Genomic DNA, 26,443 nt, shown 5'->3' with positions numbered 1-26,443 from the left:
AGTCCTTTAATTGAAATAAAGACACAATCCTTTATTGTTCTAAATTAAACCATACTTACCGTCACACCCATTCCAGCTGAAGCCAACGATCTCCTGCAATAAAAGAAAAATAATAAAGCAACCTCATCCTTACCTTTCCATGGTTCCCACGACAGCTTCAGCTCTGCTACATCGAGATGACAGGCTGGACCGCAGCAGAACGCTGCCATCCAGCCTCTCATCCCGCAGACACTGAGAAGCGCAGGCTTGCTTGCGCTGCTCAGCGTCTCTCTGTGACGACATCCAGATGAGCCGAGTTCATGTCCAATGAACTCGGCTCACCTCATGCACGTCACTGACAGCGTGGGAAAATTCTCACGCTGAAGCGGTGAGTGCAGGAGAATTCTCCCACGCTGTCAGTGACGTGCTTAAGGTGAGCTCATGTCCAATGAACTCAGCTCACCTCCTGCACGTCACTGACAGCGTGGGAGAATTCTCCTGCACTCAGCGCTTCAGCGTGAGAATTCTCCCACGCTGAAGCGCTGAGTGCAGGAGAATTTTCCCACGCTGTCAGTGACGTGCATAAGGTGAGCTCATGTCCAATGAACTCAGCTCACCTCCTGCACGTCACTGACAGCGTGGGAGAATTCTCCTGCACTCAGCGCTTCAGTGTGAGAATTCTCCCACGCTGAAGCGCTGAGTGCAGGAGAATTTTCCCACGCTGTCAGTGACGTGCATGAGGTGAGCCGAGTTCATTGGACAATAACTCGGCTCATCTGGATGCCCTCACAGAGAGACACTGTGGAGCGCAAGCATGCCTGCGCTTCTCAGTGTCTGCGGGATGACAGGCTGGATGGCAGCGTTCTGCTGCGGTCCAGCCTGTCATCTCGATGTAGCAGAGCTGAAGCTGTCTTGGGAACCATGGAAAGGTAAGGATGATGTTGCTTTATTATTTTTCTTTTATTTCAGGAGATCGTTGGCTTCAGCTGGAATGGGCGTGATGGTAAGTATGGTTTAATTTAGAACAATAAAGAATTGTGTGTTTATTTCAATTAAAGGACTTTTTTCTGGGTGTTGTGTTTTTTTTAAATACTTTACTAGAAATTCATGGTGGTCATGTCTAATATTGGCGTGACCCCATGAATTTCGGGCTTAGGGCCAGCTGATAATGCCAAGCTGGTCCTAACCCCTTTATTACCCAGTGAGCCACCGCATCAGGGCCCTGGATGAGTTGGGTACAGCGCCAGAAGATGGCGCTTCTATGAACACGCCATTTTCCGGGGTGGCTGCGGACTGCAATTTGCAGCGGGGGTGGCCCAGAAAGCTTGGGCCTCCCTGCGCTGCGGATTCCAGCCCCCAGCTGCCTAGTTGTACCTGGCTGGACACAAAAACAGGGCGAAGCCCCACGTCAATTTTCTTTAAATTATTTCATGAAATAATTAAGAAAAAAAGGGCTTCCCTATATTGTTGTGTCCGGCCAGGTACAAATAGGCAGCTGGTGGTTGGGGGCAGCCCGTTCCTGCCTGCTGTACCTGGCTGGACACAAATATAGTGCGAAGCCCCACGTCAATTTTTTTTAAATTATTTCATGAATTTCCTGAAATAATTTAAAAAAATTGAAGTGGGGCTTCGCACTATATTAGTGTCCAGCCAGGTACAGCAGGCAGGAACGGGCTGCCCCCATCCACCAGCTGCCTATTTGTACCTGGCCGGACACAACAATATAGGGAAGCCCTTTTTTTCTTAATTATTTCATGAATTTCATGAAATAATTAAAAAAAATTGAAGTGGGGCTTCGCACTATATTTGTGTCCAGCCAGGTACAGCAGGCAGGAACGGGCTGCCCCCAACCACCAGCTGCCTATTTGTACCTGGCCGGACACAACAATATAGGGAAGGCCTTTTTTTCTTAATTATTTCATGAATTTCATGAAATAATTAAAAAAAAAGTACGTGGGGCTTCGCCCTATTTTTGTGTCCAGCCAGGTACAACTAGGCAGCTGGGGGCTGGAATCTGCAGCGCAGGGAGGCCCAAGCTTTCTGGGCCCCCCCCCGCTACAAATTGCAGTCCGCAGCCACCCCGGAAAATGGCGCGTTCATAGAAGCGCCATCTTCTGGCGCTGTACCCAACTCATCCAGGGCCCTGGTGCGGTGGCTCACTGGGTAATAAAGGGGTTAGGGCCAGCTTGGTATTATCAGCTGGCCCCAAGCCCAAAATTCATGGGGTCACGCCAGTATTAGACATGACCGCCATGAATTTCTAGTAAAGTATTTAAAAAAAACACAACACCCAGAATAAAGTCCTTTAATTGAAATAAAGACACAATTCTTTATTGTTCTAAATTAAACCATACTTACCATCACACCCATTCCAGCTGAAGCCAACGATCTCCTGCAATAAAAGAAAAATAATAAACCAACCTCATCCTTACCTTTCCATGGTTCCCACGACAGCTTCAGCTCTGCTACATCGAGATGACTGGCTGGACCGCAGCAGAACGCTGCCATCCAGTCTGTCATCCCGCAGACACTGAGAAGCGCAGGCATGCTTGCGCTCCTCACTGTCTCGCTGTGACGGCATCCAGATGAGCCGAGGTCATGTCCAATGAACTCGGCTCACCTCATGCACGTCACTGACAGCGTGGGAAAATTCTCACGCTGAAGTGCTGAGTGCAGGAGAATTCTCCCACGCTGTCAGTGATGTGCATGAGGTGAGCTCATGTCCAATGAACTCAGCTCACCTCCTGCACGTCACTGACAGCGTGGGAAAATTCTCCTGCAATCAGCGCTTCAGCGTGAGAATTTTCCCACGCTGTCAGTGACGTGCATGAGGTGAGCCGAGTTCATTGGACATGAACTCGGCTCATCTGGATGTCGTCACAGAGAGACGCTGAGCAGCGCAAGCAAGCCTGCGCTTCTCAGTGTCTGCGGGATGACAGGCTGGATGGCAGCGTTCTGCTGCGGTCCAGCCTGTCATCTCGATGTAGCAGAGCTGAAGCTGTCGTGGGAACCATGGAAAGGTAAGGATGAGGTTGCTTTATTATTTTTCTTTTATTGCAGGAGATCGTTGGCTTCAGCTGGAATGGGCGTGATGGTAAGTATGGTTTAATTTAGAACAATAAAGGATTGTGTCTTTATTTCAATTAAAGGACTTTATTCTGGGTGTTTGTGTTTTTTTTAACTTTGACTATGGGGTTAGTAATGGGGGTGTCTTATAGACGCCTCTCCATTACTAACCTGGGCTTGATGTCAGCTGGCATTATAAGCTGACATCAACCCCAACCCTATTACCCCCTGCCACCGCACCAGGGCAGCGTGGAAGAGCGAGGCTAAGTGCCAGAATTGGCGCATCCTATGAATGCGCCATTTCTGGGGCGGCTGACGGCTGGTGTTTCTAGCCTGGGAGGGGGCCAATATTCATGGCTCCCTTCCTGGGCTATTAATATCAGCCCCCAGCTGTCTGCTTAGCCTTTGCTAGCTATTAAATTAGGGGGGACCCCACGTCATTTTTTTTGGGGGGTCCCCCATTTTAATAGCTAGTAAAGGCTATGTATTCAGCTGGGGGCTGATATTAGTAGCCTGGGAAGCTCCGTGGGTATTACCCCCTTCCCAGGCTTCAAACATCTGCCCCAGCCGTCTGCTTAACCTCCGCTAGAGCCTAAAATTAAGGGGAACCCCACGCCAATTTTTTTAATAATAAATCCTTTATTTTAATACTAAATGACAAGTACAGTAACCAACACTATCACTGTACTTCATATATATGTGACTGACATGTTTCTATCTATCTAATCTATGTGTGATGCTCTATCTTTCTGTTCTAAATTGTCGGGTACCGCTGCTGAATTGCCGGCCGGCTTTTTTAAAGAGACAGTGCATGAAAACACTATTATTTTTTTAAATAAATCCTTTACACTAAATGACAAGTACAGTAAGCAACACTATCACTGTACTTATTATATATGTGACTGACATGTTTCTATCTATCTAATCTATGTGTGAAGCTCTATTCTTTCTGTTCTAAATTGTCGGGTACAGATGCTGAATTGCCGGCCGGCTTTTTCAAAGAGACGGTGCATGAAAACACTAATATTTTTTTTAATAAATCCTTTACACTAAATGACAAGTGCAGTAACCAACACTGTCACTGTGCTTCTTATATGTGTGACTGACATGTTTCTATCTATCTAATCTATGTGTGATGCTCTATTCCTTCTTGTCTAAATTGTCGGGTACCGGTGTATGCCGCTGCTGAATTTGCCGGCCGGCTTTTTTAAAGAGAGTGTCTTCTGAGCAGTTTGTCAGCTTTTGGACACCTTTGCAGGTGTTTTCTATGTGTTTCTATGTGTTTTTGTTTGCCTGCCATTGGTTTTAACGGTGTTCGACGGTGTTCTAAGGTGTTCGACGAACAGTTCCTCGAACATCCCGGTGTTCGACGAACCGAACCGAACCCGAACACTACGGGGGTGGCTCAACACTAATTAGCAATTAAAGCATTTGGCCCTAATAAGTTAATTTTCGTTAAGTCCAAGTGGATGTTATCAGACATTTTTCACTGGGGCGTGTACTTCTTCTACCTGTATGATGTTGACCAATCATAAGAAGGCAGCAATGCTCAAAGGAATGAAGAACACTCCCCAAAATTGCTCAGTGCAAGTTTCTTAGTGTGTGAGATATAATGATACAACTCTGATCTCCTGGTCTAACCTCCTGCATGATTCAGTATGGGAAATTAGCAGTACAGCTGGATATTGCTGTGTCACATTACAAATCTTCTGTCAGCTCTCCTTCTTTAATAACATGGTCACCTTTGCTGTACTACCCTATCTCCCAATCTCCCACACTGCCTGTCTGTAGATGTGTGGAATCACAACTCTCACAGGAGTAACCTGCCTATTCTCTCTTCTGTTTGAGATATAATGACAGCCCTCATCTCACTGCAGGCTGATTACAAGTTGAGCAAAACAGGCATAAGTGATTAAAAGCCTGAAAAGCCAGTGGGGGGAGAGGGGCATTATATCAGAGGCGACAGTCCTATGATAGTAGGAGTGCTAGTAGAAGGGTTTGTGGTGTGACACAACTAAACTCAGCTGACACTTCCCCACACTGACTCCTGGAGAAGTTACACCAGGAGATCAGAGTTGTATCATTAGATCTCACACACTGAGAAACCTGCACTGAGCTATTTTGGGGAGTGTTCTTCATTCCTTCAAGCATTGCTGCCTGCTTATGATTGGTCAACATCATACAGTTAGTTTTCACTGGGGTGTGTACTTTTTCTATCTGATAACACCCACTGGGACTTAATGAAAATTAACTCATTAGGGGCCAAATTCTTTGATTACTAATATCTCTGCAACAGAGAGAGTTGTGAGTCCAGTTCAACATGAAAAATTTGGCAAAAGGTCCTCTTTCAATGAGTATTCATCCAACAGCTATCTCGGTTATAGTCAGCTTGATAATGTGCAGGTAAAAAACATGCAGTACATGGTTAATAATGCTTATAGATGTTGAACGTTATGGCTGTTGACAATGTCCTATAATCTTGACTCATAGGAAAAAGCAATGGATGATATCATCATTCTTCTTCTTGGCAATAAACTAGACTGTGATGCTGAAAGGCAGGTGACATTTGATGATGGACAGAAGTTGGCTCAGGTATGGGTATTATTATTATATATTTTATTGTAATAACTACTCACCATTCAAAATTCTACTAAAGAATATGGCTATAGACCCAGTAGAATTATATTTTAAATCCTATGTTCTCTTTAGATAAATAGCTACAATGCATAAGCATTAGTGATGAGCGAGCACTAAAATGCTCGGGTGCTCGAAGTTCGGGTCGAGCACCCGAGTATTCCAATGTGCTCGACCCGAACTTCGAGCAATGAGCCCAATGTAAGTCTATGGGAAACTCGAGCATTTTTCTGGCGGTCCCCCCGGCGGTCTGCAGAAGGTCAAAAATTGCCCAAATCAATGGGAACAGTGCTCAATTAAACGTCAGGCAGGCAGAATATATAGGCAGACAGGCAGGCAGGGTATATAGGAGGGTGCATGAAAAACATAGCAGGACACTTGGAACACACTAGTGCCCTCCGATTTTCATGCACCCGTCTCTTTAAAAAAGCCGACCGGCAATTCATCAGCGGCATACACCGGTACCCGACAATTTAGAACAGAAAGAATAGAGCATCACATATAGATTAGATAGATAGAAACATGTCAGTCACATATATAATAAGTATAGTGACAGTATTGGTTACTGTACTTGTTATTTAGTGTTAAAATAAAGGATTTATAAAAAAAAAAATAATAGTGTTTTTGTCTCTTTAAAAAAGCCGGCCGGCAATTCATCAGCGGCATACATCGGTACCCGACAATTTAGGACAGAAAGAATAGAGCATCACACATAGATTAGATAGATAGAAGCATGTCAGTCACATATATAATAAGTACAGTGACAGTGTTGGTTACTGTACTTGTCATTTAGTGTTAAAATAAAGGATTTATTAAAAAAAAAATTGGCGTGGGGTCCCCATAATTTTAGTCTCTAGTGGAGGTTAAGCAGATGGCTCGGGCAGATGTTTGAAGCTTGGGAAGGGGGTCATCCTTCAGAGACACTGCAGAGAGCAAGCAATGTCTGTGAAGGATGGCAAGCTGGATGGCAGCATTCTGCTACCATCCAGCCTGCCATCTCAATGCCATCCCAGCGTGGGAGAATTCTCCTGCTCAAGCGGTGACGTCATTTGCCGGCACCGCTTGAGCAGGAGAATTCTCCCACGCTGTCAGTGACGTGCATGAGGTGAGCTGAGTTCATTGGACATGAACTCGGCTCATCTGGATGCCATCACAGCCAGACACTGAGGAGCTTCACTGAGGAGCTTCTCAGTCTCTGCGGCATGGCAAGCTGGATGGCAGCGTTCTGCTGCGATCCAGCCTGTCATGTCAATGTAGTTGAGCTGAAGCCGTCCTGGGAACCATGGAAAGGTAAGGATGAGGTTGGTTTATTATTTTACTTTCATTGCAGGAGATCGTTGGCTTCAGCTGGAATGGGCGTGTCGGTAAGTAGAGTTTAATTTAGAACATTAAAGAATTGTGTCTTTATTTAAATTAAAGGACTTTATTCTGGGTGTTTGTGTTTTTTTTAACTTTCACTATGGGGTTAGTAATGGGGGTGTCTTATAGACGCCTCTCCATTACTAACCTGGGCTTGATGTCAGCTGGCATTATAAGTTGACATCAACCCCAACCCTATTACCCCACTGCCACCACTACAGGGCAGTGGGAAGAGCGAGGCTAAGTGCCAGAATCGGCGCATCCTATGGATGCGACATTTCTGGGGCAGCTGATGGCTGGTGTTTCTAGCCTGGGAGGAGGCCAATATTCCTGGCACCATTCCTGGGCTATTAATATCAGCCCCCAGCTGTCTGCCTAGCCTTTGCTAGCTATTAAAATAGGGGGGACCCCGCGTCATATTTTTTGGGGGGTCCCCCATTTTAATAGCCAGTAAAGGCAAGGTATTCAGCTAGGGGCTGATATTAGTAGCCTGGGAAGCTCCGTGGGTATTACCCCCTTCCCAGGCTTCAAACATCTGCCCCAGCCGTCTGCTTAACCTTCGCTAGAGACTAAAATTACGGGGAACCCCACGCCAATTTTTTTTTTAATAAATCCTTTATTTTAACAATAAATGACAAGTATAGTAACCAACACTGTCACTATACTTATTATATATGTGACTGACATGTTTCTATCTATCTAATCTATGTGTGATGCTCTATTCTTTCTGTTCTAAATTGTCGGGTACTGATGTATGCCGCTGCTGAATTGCCGGCCGGCTTTTTTAAAGAAACGGGTGCATGAAAACACTATTATTTTTTTTTTAATAAATCCTTTATTTTAACACTAAATAACAAGTACAGTAACCAACACTGTCACTGTACTTATTATATATGTGACTGACATGCTTCTATCTATCTAATCTATGTGTGATGCTCTATTCTTTCTGTTCTAAATTGTCGGGTACCGATGTATGCCGCTGATGAATTGCCGGCCGGCTTTTTTTAAAGAGACAAAAACACTATTATTTTTTTTTTTATAAATCCTTTATTTTAACACTAAATAACAAGTACAGTAACCAATACTGTCACTGTACTTATTATATATGTGACTGACATGTTTCTATCTATCTAATCTATGTGTGATGCTCTATTCTTTCGGTTCTAAATTGTCGGGTACCGGTGTATGCAGCTGATGAATTGCCGGCTCTTCATGTTTCACTGTGAGCACTGTTCCCATCGATTTAGGCAATCACTGTAATGCCACAACCACCATGGCTGTGACATTACAGTGAGTGCAGACAATCCCTGCATTATTGGTGCTCTAAATAGCGCCAAACATGCAGGAAGGGGGCCCGAGCTCCCGCCCGAGCAACTCGAAAGTACTGAGATGCTCGGACGAGTACCGAGCAGTGGCGAGCATGCTCGCTCATCACTAATAAACATATAAACCTTTAAAGAATCTATTTCAAAAGCACACAAGTCAGAAAATGGGACATAAATACATAACAATGCAATTGCAAAATATGATATAAATACATGAATATTCATGATACAACAAATGTTATGGTAGCTAAATTAATGTTAATGTAACATCTATCATACATTACTTAAATAGGACCCTGTGGATCAAGATATAAGAAGCACAGAGCATGACTCTAATGTCAATACACTGTCTATCAGAAGAATATAAGGTGCCCAGTGCCAAATAACATTAGTATGAACATGATTCTAGATAATAAGCATGATTATATAAAGTGCAAGAAAAAAGAAAGTAATGAATCCTTATCACAATGTGCCTGTATCACTGCAATGACGGCATGATGATGCCAATCACGCAAAAGGTTGCACACATACACTGCCCCGCTCTATTATAATGGGTATAAAAGTGACCCAATTCTGCAGATTGCTGGGAGACCCAGCAATCGGACCCCCACATTAAATAAGTCATCACCTGTGGATAGGAGATAACTTATTTTTGCTGGACAATCCCTTTAAGACGTAAAAATCATTGAAAATTCCACGCAAAGTGACACTTTCCAGATATGAAAAATGATGCTAAGTCTTAACATCCAAAATAGATCACAACATTTTGGGTATAAGGGGTTAATATAAGTACTGTGTGTAGGATTAATTTGAACATGGAACAAATTATGGCAGTTCCCTTTCCTCAGGCTGGCGCCACTGGAGCATGACGTGAAAGTAGAAGGCACCAACCAAAAGTGGCAATTAAACATTACAGAGTGTATTCCTGTACTAGACTTTGTTCTTCCCTTTTAATCTGTTATGGACGTGGCCTATTTTGGGACATTTTAATAATATTTGTATATTAGTTTATCCTTGCTTTACTATTTTTATACTATTAGATCTTTTTTAAATATGAAAAGAAAATATTTTACATCACTACATTGGAGGTGCGTTACCTTTTTTACAATTTATCTTTATGTATAGTTGTATGAGGGCTAGTACTTTTAATGGCATGATTTTGGGGTGCCTGTTTGGTCCTGCCGTGAAGCACCCCAATCATTTAACTACACCTTCCCACCTGCTTGTTTTTCCTCAATCTTCACGCCCCGCTTTGATTGAAAGCTCTGGCTACATAGGGCCAGAGAAAGATGGAGATATACGGAAAGTAGGTAGAAAGGTGTATTTAAATGATTGGCCCCACCATGGAGAACCAAGCACCTTTATTTAGTTTGAAAAGTTATTCTGTACTGACAGAGTCACTTTAAAGAGTTCAAGCTGACACTGTAATAGCCCATTCTTCCATAAATGACAGGTTCCTCTCACACCAAGTGTGAAACACAGTTTTCAAAGTGTTTAGTCCTATGTTCTGAATGCATGAAGGTTTGGGTCATTGACATGTAAACCCAAAGCCCAATGTGACACAAACTGTTACTTAGGGGAGAGGAGGATGCTGTGAGGACATGATCTGTGTCTTCCTAGTATTCCTATCTATGCAGAACACTGCTGTTAGTAATCTAATGCCTAGAAGCTATTAGGTCACTGGAATCTGTGACCTATATGTACAAAAATGCTCAGAGAGAAGAAATATTCATTTATATGTACTTATTTATGCTCAGAGGCGAATCTAGGTTTTCCTGTACCTGGGGCATAAATTCAGTATGGCGCCTCTTCCTATACACAGCTTAAGCTGTTTGAGTAGTCCCATGTAACCACTCAAATGTGGTTTGCATATTTACAATCACATGCCAAATATCTGCTCTTCCTAATTCTCTCAATGTTCAGTGAAAAATTGCAGCCCCTGCTTTATTGAGCGAAGCCGGAAGAGAAGCTAGCTGACATGAGACCATAAGTATGAAAATCCGGTATGAGTGTGACGCGCCCCCTGGGCCAGTGCTGTTAGGGATACCCGGAGCCGGATCAGATGGGGGTTGTAGTCTCCGAGTGGCTGTGACCCGGTCCGTGCCCAGGGTGTCAAACTCAGTGTGTGGCAGTCCTACAGATGTTATTAGAGTTCTTTGTGTCGACTACGCCACCCGTTGATTTGCGGTCAATACGGCCGCCGCTGCAGCAGGGTCCACTGAGGCTGGTGATGTGAGTGCAGCTTAGGTAGTATAACCCCCAACGGGAGGGGTATAGCCTCAGGGGGTCAGCCGTGGAGGATGGTGGTTGTGAAGGTGCAGCAAGGGGACTCAGAGGCATAAAATGCAGTTCCAGGGTTTTACTTACTGGTGTTGCTCGGGTCACTGTGTACAGCAGTGACCACCCAAGCCGTGCTGCGTCCACCAGGTCCTGGACTCGGTCAACTCCCAGGCAACTCCGGAGTGTGGTCCTGAGCTCCTTTCTGTCTCTCCCTTCTTCTGGCTGTTCCCACCAGGGATCCACCTAAGTCCGGCTCCCTCGGGCCTCTTGTTGGTCAAGCCTCCTCTGGGCTCCCTGACCCTATTCTTGGTCTGCCTTCCGGGTGGATTTAGTGGGTGATCGTGGCAGATCCTGCCCACGACCTCCGGTTCCTGGCTAAGGTGTGCTGTAGCCTCTGCCAGCTTGGGATCCGGTACCCTGTTGCCGACCCTTCACCCTATTAGCTCTCTTATGGGCTCTTGGGGTCCCCTCTGCGCCTCTGGGTCTCTCTCTCTTCTCCTCTGCTCCTCAGGTTACACTCTGACAGACTGACGTCTCACAGACTGACTGACTGACTGACTGACCCTGATCTAAGATGGTTCCCACCTTATATACTCCCTCTATGTGTGAGCTCAGGTGACCAGCACCCAATGAGCTCCTAGCTTTACCCAGGCTGCTCCCCCTATCTGCCCCTACACTACTGGGATGTTCCACCCCCCTCCCACTCCAGCCAGGAACAGACATTGTCGTACCTGCACATTTCTCTAGTGGGAGTACCATCGGTCTGTTCCCCGGAAATGGGATGTGTGTAGTGCATGCAGCTAACTGAGCTCAGTTCCACACTCCATCCTTACCCGGGAGTGGAATATCACACCTCTGGGTTGAGGTGCAATACCCCTGTAGCAGCCGAATCCTCAGGGTGCTACAAGTGGTCAGAACTAGTGATGAGTGAACGTGCTTGCCACTGCTCGGTACTCGCGAGCATCACTCTGCTCGATGAGCTCGGCGTATTTCCGGGTTGCTCGGGCGGGAACTCGGGTCCCCTCCCTGCATGTTTGGCATTCTTTAGAGAGCCCATGAACATGCAGAGATTGCCTGCCACGCACTGTAATGCAGTAGCCATGTTAGTTGTGGGCATTACAGTGATTATCTGGCCGCACAGCATCATCAGGTCTATATAAGACCGGGCGCCGCCACGCTCTTCACAGTCTACCCCGGAATCAGACAGTGTAGGGAGAGGTGCTGCTGCGTCAGGGAGAGATTTGCTTGTTTACTGTTAGTATAGATATTCCACAACATATATATACAGTATATATATATATATATATATATATATATATATATATATATATATATATATATCCAACTGAACTAACAGTCCTTCTGAGGACTAATCCAGCTGCATATATTCAGTGGTTATAGCAGGAGTTAGGCAGGCAGGGTATGTGGCAGGCTGAGTTGCATGATACAGCACAAGAGGGTCCATTGAACCAGAAGTGTATCTAGGCTTTCTGGCACCCGGGGCAAGAGTTCAGTTTGGCGCCCCCCCCCCCAGCACATATGTGATTTCCATACTTAGTCACATGCTGACGAGCTGCTCTTCTTAATTCTCTCAATGTTCCGTGAAAAACTGAGAGAAGCAGGAAGAAAAGCTCATAGTCAGGTGACTGTAAGTATGAAAATCGCATATGAGTGAAGTGGCCATGTGATGTCTGCTGAAACCAGCAAGCAGAGCTGAACCCTGACAGTAAGTATATTATACACTATTAGGATTGGCTACAGGGCTTTATTTTATAATTAAAGGACTTGTCCAGGTTTGAGATTAAAGTCTGCAGTCACTCTATGTAACTGCAGGCTTCTGAATTCTCACAGCGCATGCACTGCACACTTTTAGCCTTCTACCTTGCCGGTTGCAAGAGTGAATGGTGATGTCACCACAAGTATGAGTTTTGTATACTTCTGGCCACATTCCAACTAGACGTGTCCAGCTTCACTCAATTCATTGTCATTGAGAGAGGCCACGCATGTCTAGTCAGCACGTGACTGCAAGTATATAAATCGCCTATACCAGAGAATCCTAACTGTGTGCAGTGTGAACTGTGAGAATTCAGAAGTTTGCAGTCAGAATGACTGCAGAATCATCACAAACCTGGACAACCCCTTTAATGCTCCCAGCATAAATAAAAATATGAGCATTAGTCAGTATCACAAAAAAAATTTACATCCAGGTATCTGATAGATTATGTTGTCTCCAGAGTCGTTTTCTTTCTTCTCCATCTTGTCCAGACTCCATGATGACTTTTCTCATCCACATCCGTCTCTGCAGACTTCCATCTTCTCCGGTCTTCTGCAGCACATCCCCACACGATGCCCTTAAAGATAGCAGTGTCATTATAATAAAAATATCTGCCCTACGCTGAGCCCCTGAATAAATAATTGTCCCTCACTATATTCCCTGCACAAAATATGACCCCCACACTGTCCCTCTTATGGTGCATACTCTCCACACTGTCCCTCTTATGGTACATGCTCTTCACACTGCCTTCTCCTTTCCATACTGGGCCCCCTCTTCACACTGCCCTCACTCTGTGTCCCCCCTATAGGGACCAGTCTCTATACTGTGCCCCCTCATCATACTCCCCCCTCCTTGGCTTACTGTGCCCTCCTGGCTGTGCCCTTACACTGTCCCCCCACACTACTCAGCCTCTATTGTGTGTCCACTGACACTTCTCAACCCATTATATCACCCTCCTCCTCATACTGTTTTCTCTCACATCCCCCTGCTAACCATACTGTCTCTTCATATATTTAACTCCTCACACATCGCCCAATTCCCTATACTGGGTCTGCACACATAACATCACCCTCACTCCCCATACTGTGTCCGTATACATTCCCCTCTTTCGCTCCCCATATTGCGTACGCACCCATCCTCTCCATTCTGTGTCCGCACCAATCACCCACACACAAAATATCCCCCACCCTTCCCCGCACACTAAATGTCCCCCCCAGAAATACAATAAATCTCTCCCCATATAACAGTTGTTGTATATACATATATATATATATATATATATATATATATATATATACAGTACAGAACAAAAGTTTGGACACACCTTCTCATTTAAAGATTTTTCTGTATTTTCATGACTATGAAAATTGTACATTCACACTGAAGGCATCAAAACTATGAATTAATACATGTAGAATTATATACTTAACAAAAAAGTGTGAAACAACTGAAAATATGTCTTATATTCTAGGTTCTTCAAAGTAGCCACCTTTTGCTTTGATGACTGCTTTGCACACTCTTGGCATTCTCTTGATGAGCTTCAAGAGGTAGTCACCGGAAATGGTCTTCCAACAATCTTGAAGGAGTTCCCAGAGATGCTTAGCACTTGTTGGCCCTTTTGCCTTCACTCTGCGGTCCAGCTCACCCCAAATCATCTCGATTGGGTTCAGGTCTGGTGACTGTGGAGGCCAGGTCTTCTGGTGTAGCATCCCATCACTCTCCTTCTTGGTCAAATAGCACTTACACAGCCTGGAGGTGTGTTTGGGGTCATTGTCCTGTTGAAAAATAAATGATGGTCCAGCTAAACACAAACCGGATGGAATAGCATGCTGCTGCAAGATGCTGTGGTAGCCATTCTGGTTCAGTATGCCTTCAATTTTGAATAAATCCCCAACAGTGTCACTAGCAAAGCACCCCCACACCATCACACCTCCTCCTCCATGCCTCACGGTGGGAACCAGGCATGTAGAGTCCATCCGTTCACCTTTTCTGCGTCACACAAAGACACGGTGGTTGGAACCAAAGATCTCAAATTTGGACTCATCAGACCAAAGCACAGATTTCCACTGGTCTTATGTCCATTCCTTGTGTTCTTTAGTAGAGATGAGCGTTGTTCTACTCGAACTGTTCGCCAATCTCAAATTCGAGCTGTTTTGGGCGGTGTTCGAGCCGGTCGGCGAACACGAACAATTTGAGAAAAATTCGGCTGTTCGAGGTTATGTTCGATAACTGTTCGTGCACCAAAATCATAACTGGATTTTTTTCTCAGTAATGATGAAAATTAATGTTAATACGCAGTTTGAGTGTACAGCGGGGCGGGGGGAGGGGCAGGGGATGGATCTCTGCAGGGACAATGAAGATCTCCATTTTTTTTTCTCTTTCCCGCATTTGCAGTGGGGAGGTGCAATCTGTCAGCCTATCAGCAGCGCACACACGGAGCGAAGTGCTTTTTTTCACACAAGCAAGGGCATGTGTCATTGGCAGTGTATGTCACATGTCCTTGCCCTATAAGACCAAGCCATTTTCCCCGTCGCCACCATTTTCTCACTGCTGCAGCTGCGTGTTAGACGGCACCGCTGTTGCTGTGTGCGCTATACCTTGTTAATTTCAAGCCAATTTTCGCACAAATATACAGATAGCTTGGGAGTAGGGAATAGTTGTGATTGCAGTCCTTTTAAGGACTAGGTTACAGCATTTCCTACGACTTTTATCAGGCAGGTCTGTGCTCTTAAATAGATAGATTGTGGGAGTAAAGACTAATTGTAATTGGAGTCCTTTTCAGGACTAGGTTACATCAGTTCCTATCAGTTTTTGCCAGGCAGGTCTGTGCCAGTGCTGTGCAAGTTTTTTTCACAGCATTTGGCTGAATCTAGCAAAGCTAATCCTTTTTGGCCTATTGCAGAGTGTGTTAGTCAGTGGAGTAGCCTATCTGTGTTGCAAGATATACCACCTGTGTATAGAATACCAATTTTTTTACTGCACCTAGTGAAGTAAAATCTTTTGGGCATAGCATCATTCTATTAGTCCATCTATACTGACCTCCATCAGGTTGCAAACTGAATATAATTTTTTTCTGCATCTAGCTCTGAAAAAATATTTGGGCTTCTAGCAGTGTGTGGGACTTGTTCTATTAGTCCATCTAAACTGACCTCCATCAGGTTGCAAATTAAAAATAATTTTTTTCTGCATCTAGCTCTGAAAAAATATTTGGGCTTCTAGCAGTGTGTGGAACTTGGTCTATTAGTCCATCTATACTGACCTCCATCAGGTTGCAAATTGAATAAAAAAATTTTCTGCATCTAGCTCTGAAAAAATATTTGGGCTTCTAGCGGTGTGTGGGACTGGGTCTATTAGTCCATCTATACTGACCTCCATCAGGTTGCAAATTAAAAATAATTTTTTTCTGCATCTAACCCAGCCAATAGTTTTGGCCTAATACCACAGTTTGGCCACTCAGCTCTGCTCGGTTACCATCCATTGTTTTTTTGTGCAAACAACTCCAGAGTTGTGAATTAGTTAACCACCAAAATGAGTGGAAAAAGGCCTGCTGCTGGTGGAAAGGGGAATAGGCGTGTTGGGAAGGGGAAAAAAGGTTGTGTCCGTGGGGTAGGTGTTAAAGCAACAGTAACATCTGCAGAAGAAAGACCATCTTCCAGCCAAACTAAAATGTCTACTTCTTTTAGCGGACAATGTGATAAGATCCCTTTCTTACGGCCACGCCAATCGCTACAAATTCCAGATGAGGCACAAAAACAGCAGGTGCTTCAACGGATATCAAGTGCTCCTTTAAGTGGGCTCTCCTCCACATCAACTTCAACATCACAAATACTCCAGTCCTCAAAGGTGTCACCCAAATCGCACTTGCTTCCTCACAGCTCCCAAATCTCCAGCTGCCCGTCTGAGTATGAGGTAGAACAGATGGTTGAGTCTGCAGAGCTGTTTACTCATACTATAGCCTGGGAATCAGAGGTCGACTCCAGCGCTTCTGTGAATCCAGACGAGGAAATGATCTGCACTGATGCCCAGAATCTTTATGAGTCGGATCCAGGACCAGACGCAGAAGGTTCTGACCATAATGTAGACCCTCATTCCCAAACTGTAACTCCTGTTGGTGGAGACAATGAGGAAGACGATGATAAGACTCAAATACCTGATTGGAGCGACAACTTTAGTTTTTTGTCAGGGCAGGAACAGGTTGGCTCTGAGGACGACGGGTGTGATAACGCACAGGGTGATGATGATGAGGTCGGAGATCCCACTTACTGTCAACCCACAGTCAGCCAAGAGATGAGGTCAGCAGAGGAGGTGGAGGAAGATGCTAGTGACGACGAGGTCAGGTTGCGCCTTCCTGGACAGAGACGTAGTACTGGAAGCACGTCAACAACTGCATCCTCAAACACAACTCTGCCTCTCACCACAAGTCGTGGTGGCTCTTTAGGTCGCATGGGTGCTAAGCCTTGCATAGCCTGGGCATTTTTTCAGATCGATAAAGATGACCCAACTCGTGTTATCTGTAACATTTGTCAGCAAAAGCTAAGTAGAGGCCAAAAAATACATAGTTTGAGTACTTCATGCATGAACCGGCACATGGACATGAAGCATAAGTTGCAGTGGGAAGCTCAGTGTGCTACAATGCGGTCTAGCCGGCCGGGCCAACCACCGTCTGCCATATCTTGTGCATCCGCGGCCTCTTCATCCTCTGTGACTGGGGGGACAGCAGTCACACCTGTTTTGGGGCGCAGACCTGCCACCTCTTTACCCGCAACAGCCAGCGTGATTGGCAGGTCATCATTTTCTTTGGAGGTGTTAACACCAGCTGGTCTTGAGCGCTGTCCGACATCGAGAGCACCACCTTTGGATCAAGGCAACCTAACATGTCCGCCTGCATCTTCCTCACAGACCGGCAGTTTGCCGGGGACACCCTTATCAACCCCGTCTAAGCACAATAGCCAGCCCTCGGTCCCTCAGATGTGGACAAGTAAAAGACCATTTCCTCCTAGCCATGAGAAAGCTAAGAGGTTGAATTTCACCATCTGTAAGCTCTTGGCTACAGAAATGCTGCCTTTCCGCCTGGTGGACACAGAGGATTTTCGAGACCTTATGTCCGTCGCAGTGCCCCAGTACCAGATGCCCAGTCGGCACTACTTCTCAAAGAAAGGTGTGCCTGCGCTCCACCAGCATGTCGCACACAACATCACCGCTTCTTTGAGAAACTCTGTGTGTGACAGGGTGCATTTCACCACAGACACTTGGACGAGTAGGCATGGACAGGGGCGTTACATGTCGCTGACTGGGCACTGGGTAACTATGGTGACAGCAGGACAAGGGGCTGCTGTCCAAGTCTTGCCGTCCCCACGAGTTGTGCGTCAATCCTCTTTATGTCATTTTTCCTCCACTGCTTCTGCCTCCTCAACCTCCTCTCGGTCTTCCACCTGCACCCAAAGGCTGTCTGGTCATGCCACAAGCTTTCTAACTGCGCAGAAGGGATCCTGCACACCTCCTTACTATGCTGGCAGTAGGGCTCAACGTCATCAGGCGGTTTTTACATTGAAATGTCTGGGAAATGTGAGTCACACAGCTGAGGAGTTGTGGTCAGCTCTGGAGAACCAATTTCATGAATGGTTGTCTCCACTGGACCTGAAACCAGGGAAGGCCGTGTGCGACAATGCTGCAAACCTGGGTGCGGCCCTTCGCCGGGGCAATGTCACACACGTGCCTTGTATGGCTCACGTGTTGAACCTGGTTGTCCAGCAATTTTTAGCCCACTATCCCAGACTAGATGGCCTTCTGCAGAGGGCACGGTCGCTGTGTGCTCACTTCCGCCGTTCGCATCCCGCAGCTCAGCGACTTACATCTCTACAGAAGTCGTTGGGCCTGCCACTTCACCGGCTAAAATGCGATGTGCCTACCCGGTGGAATTCAACTCTGCACATGTTGCAGCGACTGTGGCAGCACCGACAAGCCCTGGTGCAATACGTTCTGACGTATAGCCTGGGCCAACGAGATTCAGAGGTGGGGCAAATCACGCTGGAGGAGTGGTCTCAGATCAGGGACCTATGCACCCTTCTGCACAGTTTTGAAATGGCGACGAAGATGTTTAGTGCTGACGATGCCATTATCAGCATGACTATTCCGGTGATTTACATGCTGGAGCACATGTTAAACAGAATTCGGAGTCAGGTGGTGGCACAAGAGGAGGTGGAGGAAGTAGAGGAGGAGGAGTTGTATGCGGAAGGGCTAACATCTGCAAGGTCCAGACGGTCGGCAGCACCAAGGCGGCAGGCATGTGAGGGTGGGGGAGATGATTTTACCAGGGCGCATGGTAGCAGCCAAACTAGTGAGGAAGGTGCAGGAGCCCAGGAAGAAGTGGAGGACGAACTGATGGAAGACTCATCAGATGAGGGAGACCTTGATCACATTTCTGTTGTGCGAGGTTGGGGGGAGAGGACAGAGGAAGGAAGCATGATTGCTACCTCGCCACCAACACAACAGGGACTTGGTGCTCCTGGATGCGCAACACACATGAGTGCCTTCTTGCTGCACTACCTGCAACATGACCCTCGAATTGTGAGAATTAGAAATAATCCTGACTACTGGGTTGCCACACTGTTAGATCCCCGGTACAAAAGTAAATTTGCAGAAATTATTCCTGCCATAGAAAGGGATGCACGCATGCAGGAGTATCAGCAGAGACTGTTGCAGAATCTTACATGTGCTTTTCCACAAAATACCAGTGGTGCACGTAGTGAATCTCACAGTTCCAACTTGCCAACCGTGGGACCGTCAAGTGTTCAGCACTCAAACCGTAACAGAACCACAGTATCTGCTGGTAACATCAATTTTGCGGAATCATTTCACCACTTTTTTAGCCCATCCTTTGCAAGGCCACAGGAGACAAGAAGTCTGACACATAGTCAACGCCTAGAGACGATGGTACAGGAGTATCTCCAAGTAAACATTGAAGCCACGACTGTGTCACTGGACCCTTGCTCTTTTTGGGCTTCCAATCTGGATAAATGGCCGGAGCTAGCCACTTACGCCTTGGAGATCTTGTCATGCCCCGCAGCCAGCGTTCTGTCTGAACGTGTGTTCAGCGCTGCTGGTGGTGTGCTGACAGATAAGCGCACGCGGCTCTCCACTGATAATGTAGACAGACTCACGTTCATAAAGATGAACAAATCATGGATCCGAAACGACTTTTCTACCCCTGTGTCATCCTGGGGAGAGTAAAAGCTTGATGATTGGTTAAAATCACCCTACCAACCGTTTTAAGCTTTCAAATTACTAATCATGTTTATCTGTATCTTGACTGGAAAATAATTTGGGCTTTGTAGCAGTGTGCAGCACTGATCCTATTAGGCCATCTATAATAAGCTTCACCAGATTTAAAATTAAAAATAATTTTTAGCTGCATCTAGCCCGGAAAATAATTTTGGGGCTCCGAGATGCGCAAGACACATAAGTGCCTTCTTGCTGCACTACCTGCAGCATGACCCTCATATTGTCAGAATTCGAAGTAATCATGACTACTGGGTTGCCACACTCTTAGATCCCCCAAACTTTTCGATCAACCTTTTCATTTTAATAAAGACCAAAAAAATGGTCATTTTTGAAATTATAAGCATTAGCAGGTTGTTAGAAACTGAAATCAAACAGTTTTCAACTCAAAACTTTATTCTAGGTGATGTTACATTTTCACATAGGACCCCTTGTTCGAAAGGAGCTTCTGAACTCTCTCGTCCATTGAATTTGTCAGGTTTTGGATGGTTTCTGCTTCAATTGTTTTGCATGAGGACAGAATACCCTCCCAGAGCTGTTGCTTAGATGTGAACTGCCTCCCGCCATCATAGACACTCCTTTTAATGATGCTCCAAAGGTTCTGAATGGGGTAGAGGTCAGGGGAGCATGGGGGTCACACCATAAGTTTGTCCCCTTTTATGCCCATATCAGCCAGAGATGCAGATGTTTTATGTGCAGCATGAGATGGTGCATTATCATGCAGAAAAATGATCTTGCTGTGAAATACACGGTTCTTCTTCTTGAACCATGGCAGGAAGTGCTGTTTGAGAAAATCCACATACATTATGGAGTTCATCTTTAGCGCCTTCAGGGATCCTAAAGGGGCCGACAATCTCTCTCCCCATGATTCCAGCCCAAAACATTACTCCACCTCCTCCTTGTTGGCGCTGTAGCCGTGTTTGCGTGGGGTGTCCATCAACCAGCCATCCTCCACTCCATTCATCTGGACCATCGAGCGCTGCACGGCACTCATCCGTGAACAAAACAGTTTTGAAATCAGTCTTCAGGTAATGTTTGGCCCACTGGAGCCGTTTCTGCTTGTGTGAAGTGGATAGAGGAGGTCGACAGGATGGCATATGCACAGCTGCAAACCTCTGAAGGACCCTGCATCTTGTTGTTCGGGGGACGTTGGAGGCACAAGCAGCTTCAAAAACTTGTCTGCTGCTATGACAAGGCTTTTTTGCCGCTGCTGTTTCAACCTGACGTAATTGCCTGTAGGAAAGAGTCCTCAATTTGCCCTTATCAGCACGCACACGTGTGTACTGTGAATCAGCTACATACTTCTTGATTGCCAAGACACTTCATCCTGATCATCGCACAATGTTGATTGTAGTCATGCCTTGACCTAAACACTCCACAATTTGTTGCTTCTCAGCAGCCGACACATCCTTTTTCTTTCCCATTTTGGCAGAAAATGTAGGCTGCTTAATAATGTGAGAGAGCCTTCTTAAGTAGTCTTGCCTTTCATTGGACACACCTGCCAAACTAATTAGCACAGGTGTCTGCAATTGCTTACAGTGATATAAAGAGCCCTGACACACATCACCATCAATGAGTTTAACTGACAAACAAACAAATTCTTCCCCTATCACTCCTAAACACTTTTTGCATAATAATTTGGAACGCGGTGTACATGTGCTTTTCCACAAAACACCAGTGGTTCACGTAGTGAATCTTACAGTTCTAACTTGCCAACCGTGGTCTGTATGGAATTGTTCAATAAAGGGCCCAAAATTAAGATAACATAGATGGGAGAGGTCTCTATGAATAGGAATTCCTAAGTATTTGATACCCTGTGAGGGCCAGGCAAAGGGAAAGTTGGACTGGATGGAATCCTATATGGATTTAGGGAGGGAGACATCGAGGGCCTCAGACTTCGCTGCATTGATTTTAAAATTTTACCATGTAACAAAGTGATCTATTTCAGCCATAACAGCAGGGATGGATATATGTGATTGAGTGATATATACTAGGACATCATCAGCAAATAGAGAGCACTTGTACTCGGTGCCTCCCACCTCAATCCACCTAATATTGGGGTTATGGCGAATTGATGAGAGCAGGTGCTCCGTCACTAGGATGTATAAGAGAGGGGACAGAGGACATCCCTGCCTTGTCCCATTGGTGATTGTGAAAGGTGATGAAAATGTTCTGACGCACCCCCTGGGCCTTGGGACACCCGGAGCCGGACCCTTTTTGGTGGATGCTGGTGGTTGTAGTCTTCGTGGCGGCGATCCGGTTCCATGGCTCAGGGCGGTCAAACCAGTGGCGGAACTATTTATGTGGTTTTGATGTTTAAATGTCCGACTACGCCACCCGTGGATTGCGGTCAGAGTGAACCGCCGCTACAGGGCAGACCGCTAAGGCTGGTGTTGTGGGTGCAGCAGAGCGTAGCATAACTCCCCACGGGAGGAGTATAGCCTCAGGGCAGTGTATGCGGAGGATGGGGGTGATGGTGCAGGGCAGCAGCAGTAACGACACGGAGTCAGTGATGCAGTTCAGGGCCTTTACTCACAGTTCTTATTATCCAGACCACGTCTGCAGGTAACGGCTGCCCACGTCGTACTGTGCTCACCAGGTGAGGGGCTCAGACAACTCCCAGATAACTTTGGAGCGCTTCACAGGACCCCCTTTGTGTGTCCTTTGTCTGGCCTTTCTTACCAACACTTCTGTCCGGCTGCCTCGGGCCTCCTCTTGGTAAACTTGGCACCAGTTTCCCTGACCCTATGTGGTGCCTTCCTAGCGGGTGGAGCAAGGGGCTGCGCCACATAAAATGTCAGAGCCTCCGGTTTCTAGCTGAGGGTCGTTTCCTGCCTCCACTAGTTCGGGGACCGGTCTCCCCCTTTGCCCTGACCCCTCCACGCAGGTGGATTCGGGCGTGCGGTGGCGACTCGCCCGTCCGCACCCCTGGGATCCCTTCATTCCTCGTTCCTGGAGCCTTCTCCGCTCCTCTTCCTTCCTTCTCCCTCTTGCAGGCCTGGGCCTCTGTTACTAGGCCCGCCTCCGGAGCAGAGCTCATGCAGAGCCCCTGCTCCCTGCCACTTCTGCTCAGACTTCTCTGCACTGAACTAAGATGGTGCCCGCCTTTTATACTCCCTTCTCAATGCACCCAGGAACTGCTTCCTCCCTGCTCCTGCACTGCAGGGTTCCCCTTCCTCAGTGTTCCCTCCCCCCACTCCAGCCAGGGACAGGGACTGTCGTGCCCATCTCAGGGGCATATTGGTCGCCCTGCCCCACGGCAATGTGGTGTAATGCATGCAGGTGTCGGGTCCTGATCCACACTCCATCCTTATCTGAGAGTGAGATATCACACCTCTGGGTGAGGTGCAATACGTCTGTAGCAACCGAGCCCTCGGTGCTACAGTTCCATTTATCTTCAGCCTAGGTGACGTATTGTGATACAGGGCCGTGATTTTGGCTATAAAAGGGTCCCCTAGACCCCTACCCCAAGCTTTTTAAGAGAATCATATATGGCGTGCCAGGAGACTCTATGGAATGCTTTCTCAGCATCCAACGAGAGTATCTACTTACAAATTTTTAACTGCATCTAGCCCAGGAAATACTTTGTGCCTAGTAGCAGTGTCTGCTAGTCAGCGGATTATCCCGGCTGTTAAGCAAGCTACACCACCTGTAGTTTGGACACTTAATTTTTTCAAAGGAAATGCTTCGGGACCACGGGATACTTAGTGAAGAGCATCAGGAGGCACCCCAAGGCATAGGGGCTGGGACTGGCACTAGGATGCCTTGCGGTGGACAGCCGAGCTCGATCCTTATAAAAGCTTTTTAACTGCAGCAGCTTTAGTGGACGCTACTGGAGCTGGAATTACGCGGCTGCTGGCATGAGACTTGCCCTCCAATAGATCCTTGTAAATGGATTTAAAGTGTATTCATTCAAATTAGAGGGACAATTTAAATTAAAAAGCTTAGAGCTGCCTCCACCACAGGGGGGCTCTCTCGACCCACCAGCGGACAGGCACCAGTATTGGGAGAGGGGGGCTGGCCGTCAGGGTTCACCGCGGCTCTGGCACAAACCCGACGACACGGAGGTGGCACGGGCAAGAGCGGACTGAATGTGTCGGCTTCTCACTTTTTGGATTTTAGAAGGGCATGACATGCCTATATCTGTGTCTCCCCCTCCTTTTACTCCTCCATCTCTTTTCTTTTCGCATGACTATATGTACTTGTCACTTTTCCATGTGTTAGTTGTGTCTTCTGAGCAGTTTGTCAGCTTTTGGACACCTTTGAAGGTGTTTTCTATGTGTTTCTATGTGTTTTTGTTTGCCTGCCATTGGTTTTAACGGTGTTCGAAGGTGTTCGACGAACAGTTCGACGAACAGTTCGGCGAACACACGGGTGTTCGACGAACCGAACCGAACTCGAACACTACGGGGGTGGCTCAACACTATTCTTTAGCCCAAACAAGTCTCTTCTGCTTGTTGCCTGTCCTTAGCAGTGGTTTCCTAGCAGCTATTTTATCATGAAGGCCTGCTGCACAAAGTCTCCTCTTAACAGTTGTTGTAGAGATGTGTCTGCTGCTAGAACTCTGTGTGGCATTGACCTGGTCTCTAATCTGAGCTGCTGTTAACCTGCGATTTCTGAGGCTGGTGACTCGGATAAACTTATCCTCAGAAGCAGAGGTGACTCTTGGTCTTCCTTTCCTGGGGCAGTCCTCATGTGAGCCAGTTTCTTTGTAGCGCTTGATGGTTTTTGCAACTGCACTTGGGGACACTTTCAAAGTTTTCCCAATTTTTCGGACTGACTGACCTTTATTTCTTAAAGTAATGATGGCTACTCGTTTTTCTTTACTTCGTTGTTTTTTTCTTTCCATAATACAAATTCTAACAGTCTATTCAGTAGGACTATCAGCTGTGTATCCACCTGACTTCTGCACAACACAACTGATGGTCCCAACCCCATTTATAAGGCAAGAAATCCCACTTATTAAACATGACAGGGCACACCTGTGAAGTGAAAACCATTTCCGGTGACTACCTCTTGAAGCTCATCAAGAAAATGCCAAGAGTGTGCAAAGCAGTCATCAAAGCAAAAGGTGGCTACTTTGAAGAACCTAGAATATAAGACATGTTTTCAGTTGTTTCACACTTTTTTGCTAAGTATATAATTCCACATGTGTTAATTCATAGTTTTGATGTCTTCAGTGTGAATGTACAATTTTCATAGTCATGAAAATACAGAAAAATCTTTAAATGAGAAGGTGTGTCCAAACTTTTGGTCTGTACTATATATATATATATATATATATATATATATATATATATATATATATATATAATCTGAACTAACAGTCCTTCTGAGGGCCAATCCAGCTGCATATATTCAGTGGTGATAACAGGAATTAGGCAGGCAGGCACTGTATGTGGCAGACTGCAGTGCATATAGTGCAAGAGGGTCCATTGAACGTTTCTGCTGCTGTTGTTCTTACAGATATTTGTAGACATAGCCCCAGATATCAGGGGCCACGGAATTTTTTTTTATCTTAATCCTGGTTATGTGCTTAAAAAGCAATCCAGAGTACACCATTTTTCTGCTTCATTTGCTTGTTCTCACTGCAGAATAAAGCCAGATCTGTTCCATATTTCAGCGATAAAAATCCAGAAATTTAAACTGAACATGGAAAATATTAGCCTCCTTTTCCATTCTGTTGCAATGTGTCGGTCAAGCTATTCACACTAGGTGTCTGTGAAGGATAGTATTAGCAAATTACAGGCCTACTATTTAAAACCGTGGTTCTCTGTCAAACATAACACCTATAAGAGTGTTCCAAAATCTGACATTTCTTCCATTTTCATTCCATTGCAGTGTGTTGGTCAAGCTATTCACACTAGGTGTCTGTGAAGGATAGTATTAGCAAATTACAGGTCTGCTATTTAAAATTGTGGTTCTCTGTCAGACGTATCACATATAACTGCATTCTAAAATCAGCCATTTCTCGTGAACGTGAAAAATATTGTCCTCCTTTAAAAATGGGCAAGGTGTGTGGCAAGGGACAGGGAAGTGGACGTGATGGTGAATGCAGAGGCCAAGGACATGGCCGTGGGCAAGCTGAAATTGTGCCACAACAAACACCCACATCTTGTCGCTCGACCTTCCTGTCACAGAGCAGTGTGAAAAGGTAATTGGTTGGATAGCAGATAATGCTTCCAGTCACTTAGCCACCCCCACCACCACCATGTCTTCCACACGGTCAAGTCTCAGTAGCCTTGAGTCTGGACCGCATATTCCTCACCCTGATCCTCCTTCCTCCCACTATGCCGAGTGCCCGGAGATGACTGATCCCACATTTGGACACTCAGAAGAGTTGTTCACTTTTCCATTTGTAGATTCGGGCCTCTTGCCCGGTCAGCTTCAAGCGAGTCAAGAGGAGAGCGCGTGTAGCGATCCAAAATATTGGAGCAGCCACAGTCACACGAAGGCAATGGTGGGAATGTGCAATTACTGTCGCAAGAGGTGGATGATAATGATGATGAGACACAATTGCCAGAAAGTCAGGAGGAAAACCAGGGTGCGAAAGTGGAAGACGAAGTGGTGAATGATATAGTAACTGACCCAAGCTGGCAGGAGGACATGCAGAGCAAGGACAGCAGCACACAGGGGGAGGGAGCACCACAACAGGCAAGAAGGAGCAGTGTGGTGGCCGCAGACACAAGGCTGGAAAGCATTCCTCATAACGCTAACACGACAGAAGTTGCCAGTACAACTGTTAGGT

General features: G+C 46.1%; 1 protein-coding gene across 4 annotated transcripts in view; it reads left to right on the top strand.

Annotated features, from left to right (window-relative positions):
• Positions 1-26,443, top strand: part of LOC141227176 (EF-hand calcium-binding domain-containing protein 4B-like) — a 143,747-nt gene that overhangs the window by 106,942 nt on the left and 10,362 nt on the right. For all 4 annotated transcript variants that reach the window (XM_073667209.1, XM_073667211.1, XM_073667210.1 and 1 more), the window contains one exon: positions 5,536-5,637. In XM_073667209.1, the coding sequence (XP_073523310.1) occupies positions 5,536-5,637 (102 nt within the window). The remainder of the gene's footprint in view (positions 1-5,535; positions 5,638-26,443) is intronic.

The sequence above is a fragment of the Phyllobates terribilis genome, unplaced genomic scaffold (genome assembly GCF_046119375.1).
Source record: "Phyllobates terribilis strain yellow unplaced genomic scaffold, ASM4611937v1 Scaffold_2__4_contigs__length_985480577, whole genome shotgun sequence".
Taxonomy (NCBI): domain Eukaryota; kingdom Metazoa; phylum Chordata; class Amphibia; order Anura; family Dendrobatidae; genus Phyllobates; species Phyllobates terribilis.
This window is presented reverse-complemented; position numbering and strand designations above follow the sequence as displayed.